The 23,555-nt window shown below is 39.2% G+C and overlaps 1 protein-coding gene across 4 annotated transcripts in view; it reads right to left on the bottom strand.

Annotated features, from left to right (window-relative positions):
- The window catches only part of ptpn13 (protein tyrosine phosphatase non-receptor type 13), a 268,306-nt gene that overhangs the window by 1,906 nt on the left and 242,845 nt on the right, over positions 1-23,555 (bottom strand). For all 4 annotated transcript variants that reach the window (XM_080191002.1, XM_080190993.1, XM_080190985.1 and 1 more), the window contains 10 exons: positions 22,902-23,076; positions 19,462-19,575; positions 17,764-17,894; positions 15,001-15,086; positions 14,427-14,530; positions 12,759-12,907; positions 10,931-11,021; positions 3,396-3,733; positions 2,494-2,709; positions 508-570 (listed from right to left, as the gene is read on the bottom strand). In XM_080191002.1, the coding sequence (XP_080047128.1) occupies positions 508-570; positions 2,494-2,709; positions 3,396-3,733; positions 10,931-11,021; positions 12,759-12,907; positions 14,427-14,530; positions 15,001-15,086; positions 17,764-17,894; positions 19,462-19,575; positions 22,902-23,076 (1,467 nt within the window). The remainder of the gene's footprint in view (positions 1-507; positions 571-2,493; positions 2,710-3,395; positions 3,734-10,930; positions 11,022-12,758; positions 12,908-14,426; positions 14,531-15,000; positions 15,087-17,763; positions 17,895-19,461; positions 19,576-22,901; positions 23,077-23,555) is intronic.

Consider the following 23,555-nt stretch of genomic DNA (forward strand, 5'->3'; position numbering starts at 1 on the left):
GAATTTTCCAGGTGCACCTCCTTGATGTGGGAGCAAGGGCAAGAGGTGGCAGACTCACTAATCCCCTACTTCACCCACAGAGTGCAATTGGTTTCTCCTTGTTGCATAAGATGGAATCACAATGATACCCAAGCCCCCATCTGACCTAAACCTAAACTGAAACCTAAATGCTCAGCCACCACCCAATGAACAAAATGCCCATTCTCCAAAGTCTCTCATCCCTAGCATTTGGGGTTCTTGTTTTTCTGGTATGATTTTATGGGGACTTAGAGTAAAAACACATCTATAATCTGAAAGTAATTTTTGTCTTCATTTTGTTTTTCACTACATATATAATTTAAATAGTGCACTATTAAAAGACCAGAAATAAGTTTTTGCACCACACTTCCACAAATTCTGCAGTTAACGTTCTTTCAACCTTCACTAGCTTAGGAGGTGGCAATACTCTGCACGAAAGGGCCTTCTCAACTTAGTAACAAAACAGATATAATGTTCCTGAAAGCTCACCTCAGTTTGGATCATCCCATGTCGTTGGCGTCTCATAGTTTCAACAATATGAGAAATGTCAAACTATTGGCAATCAAAAGAAAGTTAAAAAGTTCATAGCAAACAAATGAAAACAGATGCAATTAAGGCCCATGCAACTCATTATGACTTGAAACCAACAAAATCCATTAAAGGGAGCATTATCATCAAACTCTTACTCTAATTTACGCTGGCTCTGCATCCCAAAAATGAAAGCTATCTTCTGGTACATCAGCTAAGCTGTCATTCTTCATTTATGATCAGGATAGTTAACAGGTTGTTTAACCATTCACTACATTTTCATAAGGATGGTGATCAGAAGCACAAGCCCATGTGTCAGTGTCATCTTATGTTCGCTCTTTGCCTAATTTCTTTCCTCAATTTCCCATTTAAATTTCTGCGTACAGCCTGGTTCTCATTTGCATTATAAAGCCTGACATCTATCATAGGGCCTCTTTTCTGCTACATCCTACTGTCTATCGCTTATATTCCATCAGGCTCTCGTTTTGTTTGTCCTACCTTTCCTCACACTGTGGGAATGTACCTCGACTATAGTTGAACCATATCCTTGTTTCTATCAATTAACTGGCACAAGGATAGATTTGAAATTGTAAACTGCAATTTCTCTAATATAAAGTACACTGAGGTAGGCGGAGGTATAGAAACACACTACCTAATTATGTCCAGATTTAATCTGCTGTTTACCATTTAGTACAAAACCAAATGGAAATCACTCCAAGCAGAAAAATACAACTTCTTAAAGGTGGCTGTGCATTAAACTCATAATTTATCCCTTCTTCTTTAGAATGAATGCTTTTGCAGATAGGAGGGAAGAGATAAATTATTACAGTACAGTTAGAAAAAAAATAACTTTCCTGACCATTTGAAGGAATTGTACACACTACATTGTGAAGTATGTGAGGATTTATTTTAGGCTGCAAGATTGAATGTGCTGAATTAATTACTTCACCAACCACACGACCCTACCCTCTGAGCTTATCACTGCTAAATTTCATCTTCATTATTACAAACTGTTAAAAATTTTAACATCTTGACTTCTTCTTGAATTCAGGGTCTGCAGTAAAACTTGCTAAAGCGTTTAATTTAAATGATCATAATGAACTGGTCCACTTTTTTGCTTGTTAGAAGAATGTTTATTACTGCTGAATCAAAGCATCATATGCATGCCACCTGGATCATCAAGCCCCTTTCAAAACAGCCATATACCAGACGAAAGGATCCCAAGGACCAGTTCTAATCAAAACATGCTGTATAGTTCAAGATACAATAAAAAGCATGCTTTCTGCAGGTACAGTACACCAAATTAAATACAGAAGACATTTTGTGTTTTTTTTAAAAAGGTAATGTTTCCACCTCTGGAAGACTTCAGTACTTGCTGCGGTATTGCAGGCACTAACAGCCCAGAAGTACTCAAAGACAGGGCCAAGTTCCAAACGTAAGCTTAGACAGTCAATGTTGGCAGGCTATTTGACTGCACAAAACAGTCAAGCCAGATTCTATTCTAAAAAAAATTTGCATATCTATAAAAACCGTTCCCAACTGAAGGATATCCAAAAGCGTTTTACAACCATGTCAAGGAATAAAGTGTCAATGAATATTTTTGAATTATTTTATAGCAAGTGTTGCAGCTCATTTGCATACAGCCAAGCCCCACAAATAGAGATAAATGGTCAATTAGTCTGTTTCAGAAGGTGCTTATACAGGGACAAATGTTAGTTCACAAATAGGATAAAGTGTTCACCAAATAGTATAAATGGTAACCAGGCCACTTCTCTTCCTTGAATAGTGCCATGGTGCTTTTAATGTCCACCTGAACAAACAGGTGGACATTAAATGTCTCAACTGAAAAATAAAAGTTCCTCTCACTTGGAAATGTATTCATGTGCAAGCCTAGGTTAGGTGCTCAAATCCCTGGAATGATAGATTAATATTTTGAAAAATACTTACATCAAGTCCTTTGCTGATGAATGTCAACACTGCATCTAGACAAATAAGAGTCCCAGAACGACCAATTCCTGCACTACAGTGAGCAATTAGGGGACCAGAACGTTTGATATGTCTCAGGTAACTGAGAAAAGCAACTAATTGTTCTGGTTGTTCTGGAGTCCCATGGTCTGGCCAGGAAGTAAAGTTCAGATGGGTCACTTGTCGTGACTTGCCACTCTGTACAAACAAAAGAAGCATTTTTGTCACAGAACATAAACCACAAACAACCCTGGCCCTGAAAAATAAATATTCAGATGGAGATGTCAAGGCTGATTTTCTGGTGGCCGCTGAACTTGAGTATGCAGCAATTGCAATGATCTGGCCCTACCTGTATTTGAGAATTCAGGCCATTTACCAGGTCTACAACTAAGCTGATGATGACCCCCTCCAGAATGTGCCAAATGCCAAGAGGAAAGTCAATTGTTGAAGCTGACTGGCTGCCATCATAAAACAGCAGATATAATTATGTCACTGCCAGCTCTCAAGTTGATAGCCTTGCGTAAACAAAAAAAGATTTATCTTAGGGTGCTACCTGTTTCAGTCTCCCCATCTCTAGTCAGAAAGGGGCTAGCAAAGGGCCTAAAGACTACTTCTTCCGTGTATCCATTTTGAAGGAAATGAGGCAGAGGGCAAAGAACACCTCTTTCCACCTCATTTAAATGACTGACAATAGTCAGTGCCTTTTGTAGCTAGCATTAGATGCACTGGCCTGTGATCCCTCTGCTAATGATCTAGCCAGCAGTGTGATATGAAAATGCAAGCAATTGTATACTTTAGCACTTTGTGGCATGGTGCCTATTGGCATAGTAAACCAACTGTACCATTAAAAAAAATCACAATGTAGCTAATCTATTTGCACATACCTGTAAATCAATCATCTCAATTTTCCGAATAATAAAGTCTTCCAATGGCTGAGAGCCTTGAAGGATTATCTTAATCTTGTTGTTTATTATTATTGACTTTCCCTGAAGCTCTGGCCAGTATCTTTGACATTTGATCTTCCCCCCTTCAACCTCCAGAGTCATCATAGCAATGATATTAGACTCCTGTTCCCAAACCATTTGCCAAAAGTCTGCCAGTGTATGAGGTAGAGGTCCTTGGCATGCAATGTATGTACACTCTTTCGTATCCACTGGTATTTTTATAAAGCTGGCATTAATGTATCCTTGCTCTTCTCCAAGAGGAACTCGTGTACCATCATCTGCAATTAATAAATAATTAATTGTATTTCTACATTTATTTCCATATCTGATATCCATCGGTCATGTCTTATTTTTTCTTACATGAATACTCAACAGAAAATACAGAAAATTAAAGGCATTCTTATTTTACAAAGTGGTGTGAAAAGATTGCCAGAGTTAAAAAATAAATACTGAACTCTACATGTTTCCTTCTACATGAGAATTTAAATAAGTATCCTGATCTTTAAAAGAAGTGCTTTTGTGAATAGAGGATGATACTGGAACCAGAGCTATAAAAAGGTTGGTTTGATTCTAAACTTCAGAATTGCAGTAAGTACACAAGTAACAATCAACATTTGCTCATTGATTTAATGTGTTCCATCCATAAGTATGATTCAATGTTTTGAAGACACACCCTAACTTTCAGAGGTAACCCCACAATACTCCAGACTATGAAACATTACAATACACACTATTTATTCTTGTGTGTTATCGAAGAGATTTCTATGGTTTAAGGAGCACAGAAGCAGTATGTCAGGGAACTAGTGATTCCCAATTAGGAGATTCCACATTTCATATTTTAAATGAACAATACAGTGCATTGACCTTTTTGTTAGAGTCAATGCTGTCTAAATCTTGAAAGCAATAAGAAATAGGAGCTGCTTTGGCCATTTGACCTTTCAAGTCTGCTCTGCAATTCAATAAGATCATGGCTGATCAACTTCAACTCCAACCTCCTACACCATCCTCCGATCCCTTGATCCTCTTCTAAAATATAAATCTAAAATATAGATTTTATACTCAACGACTGAACATTCACAGCTCTCTGGGACTGAGAATTCCAATGATTCACAACCCTCACATTCTTCTAAGCTTGAGGGAATGTAAACCTATCTCTCTGAGAGGATAAGTACTTCTTGGCAATATTACAATAATCAGGGGGGACTTCAATATATACATGGACTGGGAAAATCAGGTAGATAGTGGATTCCAAGAAAAGGAATTTGTGGAATGCCTAAGAGCTGTTTTTTTTTGGAACAGCTTGTGACAGAGCTTACTTGGGAACAGGCAATTCTGGATTTGGTGATGTGTAATGAGGCAGACTTCATTAGGGAACTTAAGGTGAAGGAACCCTTAGGGAGCAGTTACCACAATATAGAACATACAGCACAAACAGGCCCTTCGGCCCACAAGTTGCGCCGATCATATCCATATCTACCAGGCCTATCTATAACTCTCAATCCCATTAAATCCCATGTACTCATCCAGAAGTCTCTTAAAAGACCCCAGCGAGTTTGCCTCTACCACTACCGACGGCAGCCGATTCCACTCACTCGTGAAAAACTTACCCCTGACATCTCCTCTGTACCTGCTCCCTAGCACCTTAAACCTGTATCCTCTCGTAGCGGCCATTTCAGCTCTGGGAAATAGCCTCCGAAAATCCACCCTATCTATACCTCTCAACATCTTATAGACCTCTATCAGGTCGCCTCTCAATCTTCGTCTCTCCAGGGAGAAGAGACCCAGCTCTCAACCTATCCTCATAAGGCATGCCTCCCAATTCAGGCAACATCCTTGTAAACCTCTTCTGCACCCTCAATAGCTTCCACATCTTTCTTGTAGTGAGGTGACTAGAACTACACACAGTACTCCAAGTGGGGTCTGACAAGGGTCTTATAAAGTTGCAGCATTACCTCCTGACTCCTAAACTCAATCTCTCGATTAATGAAGGCTAGCAGACCACATGCCTTCTTGACCACATCCTCCAACTGCGAGCCCGATTTAAGAGTCCTATGGACCCAGACCCCAAGGTTCTTCTGCTCCTCAACACTGCTAAGGGTCCTACCCTTGATATTGTACTCCTTCATCCCATTGGACCTGCCAAAATGGACCACTACACATTTATTCACATTGAAGTCCATCTGCTGCTTCACTGCCCAGTCTTGCATCCTATCTATGTCTTGCTGCAACTTTTGACATCCCTCCAGACTATCCACAACACCACCAACCTTCGTGTCGTCAGCAAACTTACTAACCCATCCCTCCGCTTCCTCATCCAGGTCATTTAAGAAAATGACGAACAGCAAGGGTCCTAGAACAGATCCCTGGGGCACTCCACTGGTGACTAACCTCCATGCAGAAAAAGACCCGGCCACAACCACTCTCTGCCTTCTGCAGGCAAGCCAGTTCTGGATCCACAAGGCAACAGCCCCTTGGATCCCATGCCCCCTCACCTTTTCAAGAAGTCTTGCATGGGGGACCTTATCAAACGCAAATATGATAGAATTTACCCTGCAGTTTGAGAGGGAGAAGTTGGAGTCGGATGTAATGGTATTACAATTAAATAAAGGTAATTACAAAAACATGAGGGAGGAGCTGGCCAGAGTTGATTAGAAAGGAAGCCTAGCAGGGAAGACAGTGGAACAGCAATGGCAGGAGATTTGGGGGGTTTTTCAGGAGGCACAACAGAAATTCATCCCAAGGAGGAGGAAACATGCTAAGGGGAGGAGGAGGCATCCATGGCTGACGAGGGAAGTCAAGGACAGCATAAAAGCAAAAGAAAAAGCATACAAAATAGCAAGGATTAGTGGGAAGTCAGAGGATTGGAAAACTTTTAAAAGCGAGCAGAGAACAACTAAAAATATAAGTAGGGAGGAGAAGATGAAATGAGTGTAAGCCAACTAGTAATATAAAAGACAATAGGAAGAGCTTTTTTCAATATATAAAAGGTAAGGGAGGCAAAAAACAGACATTGGACCATTATAAAATTAGGCTGGAAAAAGTGATAATGGGAAACAAAGAAATGACAGAGGAACTGAATAGTTACTTTGCACCAGTCTTCATGGTGGAAGACACCAGTATTCATGGTGGATGACACCAGTGGGGTGCCAGAGCTCCAGGAGAATCAGGAGGCACAGTTAAGTGCAGTGGCCATCACTAAGGGGAAGGTTCTGGGGAAATTGAAAAGTCCGAAGGTGGAATAAACACCTGGACTGGATGGTCTACACCCCAGGATTCTAAAAGAGATAGCTGAGGAAATTGTGGAGGTGTTGATGGTGATCTTTTAGGAATCACTGGAGGCAGGAAGAGTCCCAGAGGATTGGAAAGCAGCTAACGTAACTCTGCTGTTTAAAAAGGGAGGGAGGCAGCAGCAGACAGGAAATTACAGGCTGGTTAGCCTGACTTCAGTCATTGGCAAGATTTTAGAGTCCATTATTAAAGATGAGATCGCAGAGTACTCGGAAGTGCAAGATAAAATATAATCGGGTCAGCACAGCCTCATCGAGGGGAGGTCATGTCTGACAAATCTGTTAGAGTTCTTTGAGGAGGTAACAAGGAAGTTAGATAAAGGAGAACCAGTGGATGTGATTTATTTAGATTTTCAGAAGGCCTTTGATGAGGTGCCGCATAGGAGACTGTCAAATAAGTTAGAGCCCATAGGGTAAGATCCTAACATGGAAAGAGGATTGGCTGACTGGCAGAAGGCAGAGAGTGGGGTTAAAGGGGTCTTTTTCAGGATGACAGCTAACTAGTAGTGGTATGCCTCAAGGGTTGGTGCTGGGACCACAACTTTTTACAATATACACTAACAATTTGGAAGAAGGAACTGAAGATACTGTTGCTAAGTTTGCAGATGGTACAAAGATATGTGGAGGGGCAGATAGTATTGAGGAAGCAGAGGGGCTGCAGAAGGGCTAGAACAGGCTAGGAGACTGGGCAAGGGAGTGGCAGATGGAATACAATGTGGAAAAGTGTGAGGTTATGCACTTTGGAAAGAGGAATGGAGGAATAGATTATTTTCTAAATGGGGAAATGCTTAGGAAATCAGAAGCTCATTGGGATGTCCCTTGTTCAAGATTCTCTTCAGGTTAATCTGTAGGTTCAGTTGGCAGTTAGGAAGACAAATGCAATGTTAGCATTCATGTTGAGAGAGCTAGAATACAAGAGCAGGGACATACTTCTGAGGTTAAGGTTCTGGTCAGACCCCATTTGGAGAACTGTGAACAGTTTTGGGCCCCATATCTAAGAAAGGATGTGCTGGCCTTGGTTCACAAGTATGATCCCTGGAATGAAGAGCTTGTCACAAGAGGAACGACTGAAGACTCTGGGTTTGTGCTTGTTGTAGTTTAGAAAGGTGAGGGGGATCTTATTGGAACTTACACAGGATACTGTGAGGCCTGGATAGAGTGAATGTGGAGAGGATGTTTCCACTAGTAGGAAAAACTGGAACCAGAGGGCACAACCTCAGACTAAAAGGACGATTCTTTAAAACAGAGATAAGAAGGAATTTCTTCAGCCAGAGAGTGTTGAATCTGTGGAAATCTTTGCTGCAGAAAGCGGTGGAGGCCAGGTCATTGAAAGTCTTTAAGACAGAGATAGATAGGTTCTTGATCATTAAGGGGATCAGGTGTTATGGGGAAAAGGCAGGAGAGCGGGGATGAGAAAAATATCATCCATGATTGAATGGCAAAGCAGACTCGATGGACTCAGTGGCCTAATTCTGCTCTGATGTGTTATGGTCTTCCCAAGAATTAGTCTTACAAACCTTTGTTGCAATGCCCTCAGGGCAAGTATGTTGTTCCTTAGAAAAGACTAAGGCTGAACATGATACTCCAATTGCAGCCTCACTAAAGCCCTGTACAAGATTTTTTTTTCACCCCTCTACCCATCCTTTTGTAACAGAAACTAAAATACTTGCCTTCTTAATTGTTTGCTGGACCTACCTGTTTATTTTCTCTGCTTCATGTACAACGAGACGCAGATCACCCAAATGAAGACTTTTCCAGCCTCTCACTATTCAAAAAGATTTCTGCTTTTTCATTTTTCCTCCCAAAGTCGACAATTTCACACTTTGTCACATTGTATTCCATCTACCATGCTCTTGCCCCCTCACCCCAAATATCTATATTGCTCTGCAACTGAATTGTATACAATTACAACGCTTACTTTCCCACCTAACTTTGTACTGTCAGTAAATTGGATACATCACACTTAGTCCCTTCATCTATGTCATTAATATAGATTGTAAATAGTTCAGGCCCAAGTATTCAGCTACTAGCTACAATCTGCCAACCTAAAAATGTGTTACTGATTCTTACCCTGTTTACTCTTAATCAATTTCCAATCCATGCTAACATATTACCCCCAAACGAATGATTCCTTATTATTTGTAATTATTTGTCCCTTTGTGGCACCTAATCAAGTACTTCATACAAATGCAAATATATTCCCCCTTGTCAGTCTTACGAGCCGCATCCTCAAAAACCTCCAACAAATTTGTTAAATACTATTTCCTTTTCATAATTCTGTCAACTCTGCTGAATCATGTTATGATGTTCTAAGTGCCCTGTTGCCTATTGATAATAGTACAGTAGGGGCGGCATGCTGGCATAGTGATTAGCACTGCTGGGTTTGATTCTCAGCTTGGGTCACTGTCTGTGTGGAGTTTGTACATTCTCCCTGTGTCTGTGTTGTCTCCTCTGAGTGCTCTGGTTTCCTTCAACATTCTGAAGGACGTGTTCATTAGGTGCATTGACCTGAACAAGTGCCGGAGTGTGGCAACTATAAGTTACTACAGTAACTTCGCTGCAGTGTTAACATAAACCTTACCTGTGGACTAATAAATCTTTAAAAATTCTAGCATTTTAGTTACTACTGATGTTAGGCTAACTGGCTTATAGCTCCCAGTTTTCTTTCTTTTTTAAATAGCAGTGTTTTATTTGCTACCTTCCACCTTACTATCCTTGAAATCTTCTGGAATCAAAACTAAGGTACCCACTATATTTGCAGCTTTCTCTTTAAAAACCCTGAGATGCAGGTCAGGAGATATGTCACCACTCTGTCCCATTACCATCTTCAATATACTTATACTGATTTCTTTCAGATTTTCATATATGCTGGATCCATGGATCCTTATTATTTCCAGAATGCTTTTTGTGTGTTCAACCATGAAGACAGTAATACCTCTGCCATTTCCTTATTCCCCATTATAATTTTATGCTTCTCTGTCTCTAGTGGATCTATGTTTACTTTCACAAATCTCTTCCTATTCACATACCTATAAAAACCCTCACAATCTGTTTTGATGCCTCCTGCAGGTCTGCTCTCATATTCTCGTATCTTCTCAATTTTTGGTCCTCCTTTGCTGAATTTTAAAATCCTCCCATTCTGAGTTTTATTACTTTTTGACAACACTTAAAGTCTCTTCATTTTGTCAGCCTTGGACCACTTTTTCTTTGGAGCTTTTGTGTCTTAAAGAAGTGTATATTTGCTATAAATTATGTTAATTATATTAATTCTTTAAATGCAAATTTTGCTAATTTACCAAGTCTAATTTACCAAATTTTCTTCACCAACGTGCCTTGCATACTTGCATGGTTTGTTCCATTTAGCTTTAGGATGCTATTTTTGAACTTCACTAAATCACTTTCAACTCTATCATATTGTGGTCACTCTTCCCTATAGGCCCCTTTACTGCAAGATTATTAATGAACCCCTTCTGACTGCTGGATAGAATCTTAGATTTGAAATAACTTGTTTTCTAGTTGGTTCCTCAACATCCTAATCTAGAAAACTACCCTTTCCACTTACCATGAATTCATTTTTCACACAATCACAGCAAATACTGTATGAAGATTAATAACCTCTTTACCATATTACCCTTAATTACACGCACCTCTAATATCTTACTTATATTCTGCCCTAAACTGCAACTACTGTTAGGGAGTCTATAAGTAGCTCCCATCAATGTTTTTTGCCTTTTTGTTTCTTAGCTCCACTGAAATTTATTCTATTTCTTGATTTTCTAAGCTATAACTTTACCCTCCAATGTCTTTATCCTGTCCTTCATTATCAGGGTTACCTATCCTCCTCTTCCATTTTGGTTATCTCTTCTTTGCTGTTCTTATTCTAAAAATAGGGAATATTTGATTCTTATAACAAAGAAAAACCAAAGACGTTATGTTAATTATTGTTCTCTACCATGTTATTCCTTTAAATTTCTTCATGCTTTCGAACACTTAAAAGAAATCAAATCAGCTTTTTGGAGTTTTGACTTTTTTTTGTCTGTTAGTTTTAGCAAGCTTTGAAGGTTGGCATGGTTAAAGATCGAACATACTTGTGTTTTAAATGCTACTTATAAATGACAGTATTGTAGGAATATTCAATTAATATAAATAAAATTGCTTCTCTTAAAAAATTTACATCATGGTACTTACAAGGCAATATATTTTTATATCTGTTCTTCCTCCGATTATCTTTTGTTTGTCCAACCAAACATTCATCCAAAGGTTTCAGGTCTTGCAGATGCTATTAAAACATATAGTTTATAAAACTAGGAGATCTGGCTTTTGTACAAAACATTGCCATACACCTCAAGGTACAAATGATGGAAAAAAATCAAAAAGCAAAATACTACAAATATTGAAAATCTGAAATAAAATCAGCAAGGTTAGAAACATTCAGAAGGTGTGGTAGCACTCGTGGAGATAGGAACCAACTTAACTTTTAAGTTGGTTCCTTTATCAGAACTGAAGGAAGTTTGAGATGCAACAGGTTTCAAGCAACAGTAGACAGAGAAAAAGGTGGATGTGGGGAGGAAGTGGGTGAGGGATAAAGTCTGTGATAGGATGGAAAACAGGACAGATTAAATTACAAAAAGGATGTTGCAAGGCACAAGGAGACACTAATGGGACAATAAAACAAATTAAAATGTGGAACAAGGAATGTGTAAATGGGAATAGCCAAATCATTACCAATAAAACAAAACAAAAGCAACATTTAAGTGTGTTTATAGTATAATGGTTGTCTTACTGGGCTAGCAATGCAGAGGCCTTGGACTAATAATGCAAAGCACACAAATTCAAAACTCACCACAACAAATTCACTTTAAAAAATAAGCTGTTAAGAGTAAAATTATCTGCACTGTCAGTAAAAACTATGATCTTTCCTTGGTCTGGTCTATATGCAAGTTCAGTTCCATTGCAACGTGGTCCTTAATTATCCTCTGAAGTGGTCCAGCAAGCCACTCAGCTGTTGCAAAACCACTCATGTAGATTGGTTCACTATCACTTGAACAATAAATACCAGCCTTGCCAGCAATGCCTACATTCTGAGGATGGATTGTAAATATAATTATGCTTTTCTTATAAAAGGAGTTCTAAAATTACAACAAGGAAGAGTCTTGTGGTGCAGCTGAAGGATTAATTTGGTATTATGATTATTGAAAAACAATTTAACTGAATTCAGTTTGAAGCCCAATAAAATACATAATACAGAGAGAAAACTATTTCCATCACAAACTTGCACTAAAAAAGAATGAACAAAATATACCACTTTACCAGGCTTCCACAGTTTAACAGGGGCTATCTAGTCAGTATGATTCTCCCTCCTCTGAGGAGGACTGGTTGCTCACTAGGTGATACTAAGAGTTGGGTGAAGTGACAGTCAGCCTTTCATTCTGAGAGCACAGTCTAATGCATGAATGAAGCTGACTTGAACACTGTTCACTGATACTAAGTCAAATCATCTAAGTTAATGATGTTTTCTCTATGGAGTGGAGTGCATATAGGTGACAGGGGATGGGAGGGGCACTCATAAAATAACTATTTAACCACATATAAAGAGAAAAAGAGACACTTATTATCACTGGTAATGGGTTGTCAAATTAGAAGCTATACACTTGTAATGTTTCACTTTTGTGAATAAATTTTAAAAACAATCTGGTCTCCTTTTTCACCATCATATGGGTCTCAGAATTTTAACATGAAGTACTACTTTCACATGTATGGACGTATCATGCTTGTACATCTGGAACAGCTCTCCAAGTTTTGTCCGAAAATACAGTATTGAAAATATACATGTTATCAAATGCATATTGTATCCTCTTTTAGCATCAAATTTGGGGAAAGGGTCTATTTTGGATTCTGCAAATTACCTAGAGCAGTTTCATTGTAAATTGCAGCATTGTAATTTTAATACAATGCAACTAAGAGCTAAATTTTCTGCATTTACTAATAACGGAACACAGTCAATTTTAGCACATACCTCAAACTCCTGTAATGGAATGTGCTGTTCTATCAGTCCTTGCAATGTTTTAAGGATTGCATCCAATTTGGAGTCTGTGTACTGACTTGCTGGGGCCACCTCGACAACAGAGAGTGTGGCGAGCTTCTCTTTTGTTACTGGCCATTCATCTACAACGGTTAAACATTAAAATCGATATTCATAACAAAATACACTATTAATTAATAATGCAGATATACAGGACATTGTTAAACTAGAATTCAGATCAAAACTATATTCCCATCAGTTTTTGGTTCTTAAGTGATTGGCAAAATAATTGAACTTGTAACAATTTAAAGTTTGTTGTATTAAATCAAACAATTACATACAAGCTGACTGTCCCTTTAAGGGTTAATCTGCACAGTAAGGGTCCACATGACCTGGGAAACCAATCAGGGAGCAGGGGGGGGGGGGATTACCCTGGTAAAGGTGGGCTTCTTGCTCAAGAGTTATCTTGAGAACTGATTGCTGCCACGAGGCAGCAAGGCTCTGTATAGATTTAACCTGAAAATAAATGAGTTGTTTTTTTCCTTAAACCGGTGAACAAGTATCTTTACACAAGCATGACATGCATGCATTAAATTACAAACTTATTTGCCAGCTATAGGTTTTAAATCCCTCCCCAGCCTCTTCTGTGCTGTTTGCCTTGAGATAGGTAGAGGATCTGCCCCTCACAAGGCCTCAATGTGAGGACATAACCTGGCAAAGCCCACACCATTGATCTAATTGCAGTGCATTTCGACCAGACTAACGAAGAAATGTACTGCCATGGCAGAAAGATCTCGATTCATTACGGCCTACTTAAGGCAGTACCTTAGTAATTATTTGTAGAATAATTTGGATTAAACTTAAGACTGCACAGCAAAATAGGAGACTGACATTTAGGTCAAACACATTTTTAGAACTGTTTAATGCAATATTTATCTTCAGTGTTCAAGTGAAGTTTGCATTAAAAGTCCTACCCAAAAACTTTTCACTGATTCATAGATTCATAGGTGTTTACAACACTGAAGGTGGCCATTTGGCCCAACATGTTCATGATGGTCAACAAAGATCTGACTACACTAATCCCATTTTCCAGCACTTGGTCCATTGTCCAGGATGTTATAGCAGAGCAAGTGAATATTTAAATACTTAAATGTTATGAGAGTTTCTGACTCAACCACTCTTTCAGGCAGTGAGTTCCAAACTCCCAGCACCCTGAGTGAAAAAGTTTCTCCTCAGCTCCCCTCTTAACCTTCTACCTCTTACTTTAAATCTATACCTGAGGGTTATTGACTCCTGTACTAATGGAAAAAGTGCCTTCCTATCCACCCTATCAAAGCATCAACTAAACTTATCCAACTCTATCAGGTCCTCCTGCAACTGCTGCTGGAAGACAGCTCCGGCCTAGTCAAATTTTCCTTAGAGCTCAGACCCTTCAACCAGGCACCATCCTGGCAAATCTTCTCTTTACAATAATAATTTTCCCAGGAGTAAACATTACTCTAAAATATTGACATGAACTAGATACAACACTACATACCCTGTGAAAAGTTAAGGAGAAGTGAACTGTAAAAGCTCATATCATCTCTCAAAGTTATCAATTTATAATCTTAATTGAATTGCTGAAAATTCAGCATATTTATCAAGTGAATATTTTTATTTTACCTGTGGGTGAAGGATCCTGCAGCAAAGTTTCAATTGGAAGTTCATCACTCCCCCAGGTAACCTCACCCTCCTCTGTGTTCTCCATGTGTGACAGGCTAGATACCCTATCAGAATTGAACAATTATATTGCAGTCATTTAATATGGTACTGTCAGCACAGATCTGTATTTAGCATGTGAACAAACAATTAGATAATCACAACACAGCAAAAGAAGTTGATGGAAAATTGCCAAACAAATATTTGGTTTTCAGCTATTAAGTACCATTAATCTACTGTAGCAGGATCAGAAACTGTAGTCTATAACACTTTGGTACATTTCATTCAAAAAAATGAATTTTCATAACCAATTATTGCTCCAGGAGAACTGGCACACAATGATTGATGGATTTCAAACATTCTTATATAGATTCAAATCTGAATGGTATGTTGTTTATACTGTGGCCATCATTCAGACAATAACTGTTTAAAAATAATATGCAGTATTTGACTATTTTGGGCAGTTCGATATGGTTAGGATTCTCATTACGCAGCAGATTAGCTCCTTACATTCTTTACATCTGTTGGGGCAGATTACCTTTCCGATGTTGTATCTTCAACAGAGAACTCCTGAATTGCTTTCTCTATTTTTGTTGAGAAATTATAACCATTCCTTCTGGATAGCTATATAATTAATTTAAAAAATAATATTATTGAGCAGTAATGACAAATGGTAGAAAAAACTTTCAGAAAAGGCAGTATTGTATAAAGAAAGATGCTTTACATTTTCAATACCAAGAGAAGATGTAGACAACATATTGTAAATTAATCTTTGCAAGTGCAGCAGCTTTAATGACCCAATTCATGCACAGGAAGCTCAGATACTGATGCCTGATTTTATAGCGGGTTCCAATGACACTAGCTGGCATATCTATATCTGTATATTTAAAGCAGAAGTTTGCATCCTTGCTGTGGGTACCTTGCTCGCCTGCTCAAGAAAGCAGATGAGGATTGGGACACAGTAGGAAAGCAAAGGGATATGAGGGAGCAAGTGACTAGCTTCATTTTAGCAGTTAAAATTAGTGCCTCCACTTTTAACACAAGTTCATTAAATTTGACTGACAAATCTTTCAAATTATAATTTGCAATATGACTATACAGCTGAACGATAGAATGGTATGAACCTTGTACAGCCTGTAGTCAGAGAAAACAAAGGAAGAGGGTGTCTCTAGTTTATACTGTAGGAACATGCTTGCAGTGTAAAGGGCATGAACAAACAAGATTTTATTTCAATTGAACTGAGCTCATTCTACTAAGGAGGCTGGGGTTGGAATTAAATGACTGAGCTCGTTTAATAACAATCAGTATCATGGGGCAGGAATTGCTATGTTGTTGTGCACAGCTGTTCAAGCACTCATGAGGCAGGATTTTTATTTTTGGGTCCTGATCTTGCCGTCAGGAAGAAATGCCAGTTGTGAGGGCCAGAAGGAGGATGTGGCCAATCAAGTGGCCGTCTCCGAGCACCCCATTTAATTATGGGCAGTGGGACGACTTCAGAGACTGGAGGGCCAATAGGAGGCTGCCGGTTCTGAAAAACTGACCGTCCCACCGTCAGTGATGGGCTCTGCTGAACCACATAGGGAGGCATCACAGGTGAAGTTAAATGAGAGGGGCCATCAGACATGAGGAGGAAAGCATCCCTCAGTAATGGGCACTGCTGCACTTCAGCTGAAGAATGGAGTAGTACCACCCACAATGAATGGAATCTCTGGCTTTAATATCCATCCAGCCAGCCACCATGAGGCTGCCCTCATTTCACAGACGGCCACCTGACTCTGTGCACCACCTCCATGTTCACCCCAGTGTTGCTTAAGAATTCAGTCTCTTGCATTCGTAGAGTGCTTTCGCCAAGCTATCCCAAAGCAGCTTACAGCTAATGAACTACTTTGAAATGTCCTCACTTGTGTTAAGTATACAAGCAGTTTAAGTTACACACAGAAACATTTCATAAACATCATCAATGATTAAACCAGCTGTTCTTGCAATTTTCTTTGGGGGGTTAAGTACCGATCAGGACACCGCAAGAATTGAAAGCCCTTGGGACTTTCTGCCATGGGATCTTTCATACCTGGTAGAAAACCCAGACCCGGGTATAGTGTCTTATCCAAAAACAGCACAATTGATAATGTTAGCACTCCCTCAGCACTTCCATTATGTGCCAGCCTACATATAATCATGCCTTAGGACTTGAAGGTACGTATTTCTAATTCAGGGATGTTACTATTAAATCATACTAACATAAACAGTTGTTACAGCCCACAATGAATTTTGGCCATAAGCAGGTTGAGCACTCACCATGTTATTTCCCATATGTTAGCCTGCATAGGAAATGTCAATAATGAGGTCAAAGTATGACTTTTAAAATGTCTTGCAAAATTAATCAATTAGCTCCTTCTAAAAAAACTATTCTAAACTCAACTTCCTATGTCCTAAATATGATTACCCAATTCCTTAAATCACCTCTCTAAAACCTCCCCATTAAATTCCAACTTGTTATTACCGTACTCAAAATGTTTGCACCGCTTTACTCAACCCGTCTGATGACTGCGTGCTGTACTTGCTTCATCTCCTTGGCTTACGATAGGCATTGGTTTTATTATCTGTTGTGATCCACCTTGTAAATGTTCCAATCTCCACCCCCCCACAAACCAATTTTGAGATCTCTGGTGATTGTAAAAAGGCAATAAATATATAAATTATTTTTTCTTTTTAACTATGATTAAGGTTCAGAAACTAATAATAAAGAAAGAAATAAAAAAGAACTGGTATTTATGTGGAACCATTCGCAACCTCAAATCATCTCAAAGCATTTCCTAGCCAACAAAGTAACTTTGAAGTCCAGTCATTGCTGTAATGTAGGAAACTTATCAGCCATTTTTTGCATAGCAAAGTCTCAATAACTGTAAGATAAATGGCCAGATAATCTGGTTTCATTGAAGGATAAATGCAAGTAATTCACATTTGGCTTATGGAAGAAGTGTCCCATTCTTTTTTAAAAAGTGACATGGAATCTTTTATGCCCACCTGAGGCTTAAGGTATTATCTTAAAGTCTGTACCTTCTAACAGAATTTTCTCAGCACCTGTAAGGAAATGTCAGCCAAGAGTGGGGCTTGAACTAAAGTTTTCTGACTCTAGCATGGAACATTACATGGACATAAATCTGACATCCATTAGTCCAGAGGTCAAAATCAAAAGATCATTTTTATTACCTTAATAAAGTCTGCTAGATGAAGTCTACACAGGTTAATACTGTTAACTGTCTATCCAAACAAAATGGCCTCAAATTGAATTGTTAATTACCTCAGGAGAATCTTCAGGCAATGAAAAATCTTCACAATCTGTATCCTCAGATTTAAGAGATTTCTCTTCTTCCTTCAGTTCAGCTATGCATTTAACATTACCAAATCCTTTGGCAGGTTGTGCATCTTTCTCTGCACAAGAAATATAAAGTTCTCAACTTTTCTTTTAAAACATCAATATTCAGTACAATGAAGCTTTAAGACTCTCCCACTGTCCTTTCACTTCTATGACATGTCCTGATTAAAAGACAAATGTCACTCCTCTGTTAGCTACATTCCTACAATTAATATATTTTGAGCAGCATGCACCTGTTTGTCAGAATGGCTATTGCACATTTATTTGGATGTAAGGGAAAGGCTGTTTTCCCACAAAACTTTCTTGTTTTCATTTCTGATAGCCTTTACATCTTTGAAATAGCTGCTATAATGCCCTTGAATATCTTTAAAGAACAGATTTTATTTTTCATCGAAAGCTTTTTGAATAAATGTTAACACTCTGCAGCTAAAATCTTTTCCTAACATAGTTACCTTATGCATATATATGTTTCAAGACACTGTACCCAAATCTATCCATGCACCAACAAGGAGACTCAAGGTCAATTTATCAACATACACATCAGCTGTAATATTGGTTGGTTTATTCCAGACATCAGCTTTCAACTATTCCTGATCAGCCACTTGATCCCCTTCTGATTTCTGTTTTATTTGACAGCCAACACTGAGTTGCTTTGGTAAGATTTTCCATCCAATATGCAGAGTGCCGCACATCTCCATGCAAATTCTAGAGTGAGCTGCACCATGTCACATAGGGAGCAATTCTCCCATCCTGTTGTCCTAATTTATTAGCACAGCAGGTGGGAGATTTCAATGGGGCCGGATTAGCACATCCAGCCCCAAACACCTCACTCAGCACCAAATTTCTGACAGCATTGAGCAGTGCCAAGGGGGTGAGGGATCCCGCTACCACTCTGCATAAGGATTGGTGGGGGAAGGGAAAAAAAAAAAAAATCGGTATTGGGGTGTTGGAGATTGTGGCACGTCAGCAGTGGGACTGGATACTGGGGGGGGGGGTTGGGGCCAGTGTTCAAGCCGGCCAGCAATTGGGAGTCCATAACTGCAGGATCAGGCGCATGTGCCTATCTTGGCGCTGACAGATCGGCACACGCGCAGTAGCCCGCTCAGCGCGCTGATTTCAGCCTCTCCAGTGGGAAATAGACCCCAGCCCCTGAAATTTAATGATATTCACGCTGGGGCCTCTGCAATGCACAGAGTGGGAGATTCTTCTTTGAACTCTCACTGAAATAAGCAGAGGATTTACTCCAGTTTTCACATGAATTCGACAGAATTTTTTTGGGAGAATTCAGGCCATAATCTTTTTGGGAAATCATGCAAGGACACACCTCCTTTTGTGACATTTCAGTATTGACATTGACTCTTTACAGTCCATATTTTGCCTCCAAAAGGGAAAATGTGATCTATGGATTTAACTGGATCCAAGCATAGTGCATGCAGAATATTTCTTAAAAATAAGAAAACCCTACCGATGGTAACTAATTACATACTTCCTTTTCTAGAAATGGATAAAGATAATACCAGATCAGAACGAGATGAGACTTGGAATGAGCTGATGCGTATTAAGGAAAAAGAGACTAAAATTATGAAAAAAGTAAATGACTACCTCTCAACATCAAGAGGTTACCTGGAGTATCTCCTGTTGTAGAGTTTGTTGGATTCAAAGAAAAATATTTATCGACTTCCTGTTGAACAATATCACTCAGAGACTGCAGAACTTCAGCTTCTCGGTTAGTGATATCTAAAATAATTGGAGAAAAAGACAGATTTAGGAGACATAGTAGTGGAATAACACTGGGGTATGAGATGGTTTTGTTTTATGGCTACGTCCCGTCCTGCTGCCATTACACCAAACTGTTAATGTCACAATTAGAACAGCCGCCCAAACCCGGTGTACAAACAACTACCTTGTTCAGTGCTGCTACCTTCCCCACAAGGCTGCCAATGATATATAACTTTGATATCTCCCTTATGATTTTGACCACATAACTCACTAATGGTCCTGTTTTTTGGCTGTCTATCGCTAGATGTATTTACTACCTTTAGTGCAGCTCCGCTATTCTGCCTGAAGAGGTGGTGTTGCGCAGTGGTAAATTCAGTCAGACACACAGATTAAAGGGATAGTTTCAGAATGAGAATGTTGAAGATCCAACAGAGGTTAAACCTGATATCACAATGGGAGAATGGAACAAAGCAATAAAAGGTTCTTTACCAGAATCATCAAGGTTAGATCTGGAAGGTTAAAATGAAACCAAAGTAGCATCTCTTTAGGAGAGCTAGCAAATACATGATTGTATAGAAAGGAAAGGTGTGTGTAAGACAGTGTAAGATATGGGGCAGAATTTTACAGTTTCACACAGGAGGGTTTGAAGGCAAGGTGACTAGTAAAATGCAGTATCTGGCCTGCTTGCCACTTACCTAGCCGCTTCAGACTCATCTAGCATTTTTGTGGGGAGTGGGGGGTGCAGTGGGATTGCTGAGTGAATCTGGCCGCTTCAGTACCTCATCCTGTGCTCTATACCATTTTACCCACGCTAAGCAGGTCGCTCAGCGCTTCAGCTGTGTGGGCTGGTATCAAGAAAGGGGGAGCTGGTCCCCGTGTTCATCAGAAGTATTGAATGACTTGAAGAAAAGGCACAACTCCCTTGGTGCGAAGAAACAGAAGGAATCCAATTTGCGCCTTTGTCCCAGGATTTTGCTTCCTAACCGCAGTTTTGATTGGTTGTTCCACTATTGGGTTGGCGATTTGGAATCTGGCTTCAGTTGCATTTCTGGGCTCTGCTGTTAATTGCAGAATCCAGAGCACTGACTTGAGACCATAGAGTAAGGCTCCTTTATCCAATAGGACACTGGTCTAAAATTCCAAAGAATTCCAGGCATGTTGCAGCTTTATAAAATGCAGCTTGTGGCCATTGAATCATGGACTGTCAGCATATAAGAAGCCTCCAAAAATCCTTCAAATAAAAGGAGATTTGAGGGGGGTGGGGGAGGGGGGAATGCAGATTGACTTATATTCTGAGTATAAAATCATAGAATCCCTACAGTGCAGGAGGCCAGTTGGCCCATTGAGCCTGCACCGTCAACAATCCCACCCAGGCCCTATCCCCATTAACCCACATATTTACCCTGCATATTTACCCCCTGGCACTAAAGGGCAATTTAGCATGGCCAATCAATGTAACCTGCGCATCTTTAGAGTGTGGGAGGAAACCAAAGCACTCAGAGGAAACACGCACAGACGCGGGGAAAATGTGCAAACTACACACAGTCGCCCAAGGCTGGAGTTGAACCCAGGTCCCTGGTGCTCTGAGGCAGTGCTAACCACTGTGCCACCATATGTGAACAGCCAGTGTGAATGATCCCCATTTTGAAATGCAAAGATAATATGAATTACCAGCATTATGGTTTAAATTAATGTGATGTAGCTTACTGAGTAAATGAATTGTAAAATGATACCATTACTGGTAACCACAATGAAAACATTTAAAAACTCATCAAATTCATTGCCTTTGGTGTCTGATGCAGAACTCATCAAATTCATTCTTAGTCACTTTGGCTATGACATCATTATAAGGATTTCCATTGTGGATTAGATATGGCCATTTCAGAATTATCCCTCCACCACAAAACATTTTCCTCTCCATCCACTAGGCTGGATATTATACATTTTCTGAATGATCTGGGGACAGTCTGTGCACTAATAGCACACCACCGTTCCTGACAAAACCATACAAAACATTAAGTGGAGCACCATAACATCTTTCCACACATTGTGAAGGCTTTTTTTCAAACAACCATCTATCTCTTTAATTCTGCATGAACATGATCATCAACCAGCTCGTTGAGGCACAGATCCAAAGGTTGAATTATGAATATTAGAGTCCCTGGAATAACTGCAAAGTAGGTGTAATTTCTTTGAACGCATGTCTTAATGTTATCGGTTATATGGGGTCTGAACATGTCCTACACGAAGAAAAGGCCACTGAAATGTCTATTCTACTACACATTACTGATCCAAAACTTCACTCCATCCTCACTCATCCAACCCTTGTCATGGACATGCCTGAGGACTCTGAGTGGAACTGGATTTTCATCATGGTTTTATGTATGAAAATCATAAGCTTTAATTTTGTTTCGTTGAACATGGAGACATGTACTAGCATGAATTTTGCCTTCGCATGTCCTGTACTTTTCATTGGAACTGTTTTTGAATCTATTCACTCCAGATTTTGGTAGCTGGGCAAAGTCAATGGGTGTTTTATCTAATTTGTCGTTGAGGCACAATGCGTATTAATGCTTTTACTGCTGTTTGATGAAGAATTGCTGGAAACTGGTAATTTTGACATTGTGGTCTTTGAGTAGTCTCTGAGCAATCTTGGTCTTCTGCTGCAACAGTTGACAGTTTTGTTCCATTGTGTGACTACATCAACTAAATGTTGTTCTGAAATCTTTGGTGGATTACGGGTTTGATTTGTCTCACTAAAGTGCATATATATTATGCACTTACATTTCTAATGATGAAATCACTTTGATGATTTTCGAGGACCCAATTCAATACATAGGAGAGATTCCAGTTCTGCCGTTCTTGCACCAGTTTTTCACCAACGCCGAATTCCTTAGTTGCGGCTGTTATTTGGTGAGTTAGCAGATGTTACAACTTTTAGCCTGAAACCAGCTTCATATTTCATTTATTACATTGGAAGACTTGTGTCATCTTTTCAGCTATCAACTGGAAGCTTGGAGATCATACCAAAGTACCAAGCTGCTCAATCAATTAGGGGTATACTGTACCATTTTGGATTTAGTTAAGGTGCCACGATCAATGGAAATAAATTACAAACAGGGGTTTTCAGCAGCAAGTGTGAAACAAAAACTAGTCCAACTTGCAAAATCTGATCAGTTTACTTAATAGCATGTTGGAATTTTAGTTATACATTAGACAACTGATGCAATTAAATGTTTTCAATTCTGTCAGTAGTTACTTGCAACATGTTTGTGCAAGAATAGTAGTGTATAGATTAAAGGATTGCATAAATTGAACTCAATCACACTTGGTTTTACTCATACCTGCGTCACACTGCATTTTGGAGAAAGAATTCTTGACATCAGCATTCTTATTTGTCCTTCTCACTTTGCTGGAGGATTTAGTTCTAGAGACAGTTAAATTCACCAATCCTTTTGCTCTGCGGATTGTTGTCACTGCTTTTGTGTGGGAGACTCCAACTACACATTCCCCATTTACCTGTGATTAAAGAATATTGATAACGGTTACTCCCTACGATTACTTTGTACAAGAGGTAAAGTTGAAAAAATTGTTGATGTAGGTGACTCTGTGAATGTGACAGTATTATTAAAAACAACTAATTAAACAAATCATTTTCTCTTACAAACTGCCACTCAGAAAAAGAATTAATTGATTTCTCTCTCTTCACAAGTAGATTGGATAAAATAGTTTGGCCTTTATTGCAAGGGGATGGGGTACGACAGCAGGGAAATCCTGCTGCAACCATACAGGACATTGTTGAGACTGACAGGTAGATTTTTGATCTGTAAGGGATCTAAGGATTGTGGGGAGAAAGGCAGAGAAATAGAGTTAATGTCATAATCAGAACAGAATGTCATAATCAACTTCATCAAAAAACACAAAATTTAAGTGATTCGACATCAATCGTTTCACCTTCTTATCCTAAACTGGAGTGTAGGACTCTGTCTTAAAGCAAT

This window comes from Carcharhinus amblyrhynchos, chromosome 1, assembly GCF_965287045.1.
Source record: "Carcharhinus amblyrhynchos chromosome 1, sCarAmb.v2.hapA, whole genome shotgun sequence".
NCBI classification, from domain to species: Eukaryota; Metazoa; Chordata; class Chondrichthyes; order Carcharhiniformes; family Carcharhinidae; genus Carcharhinus; species Carcharhinus amblyrhynchos.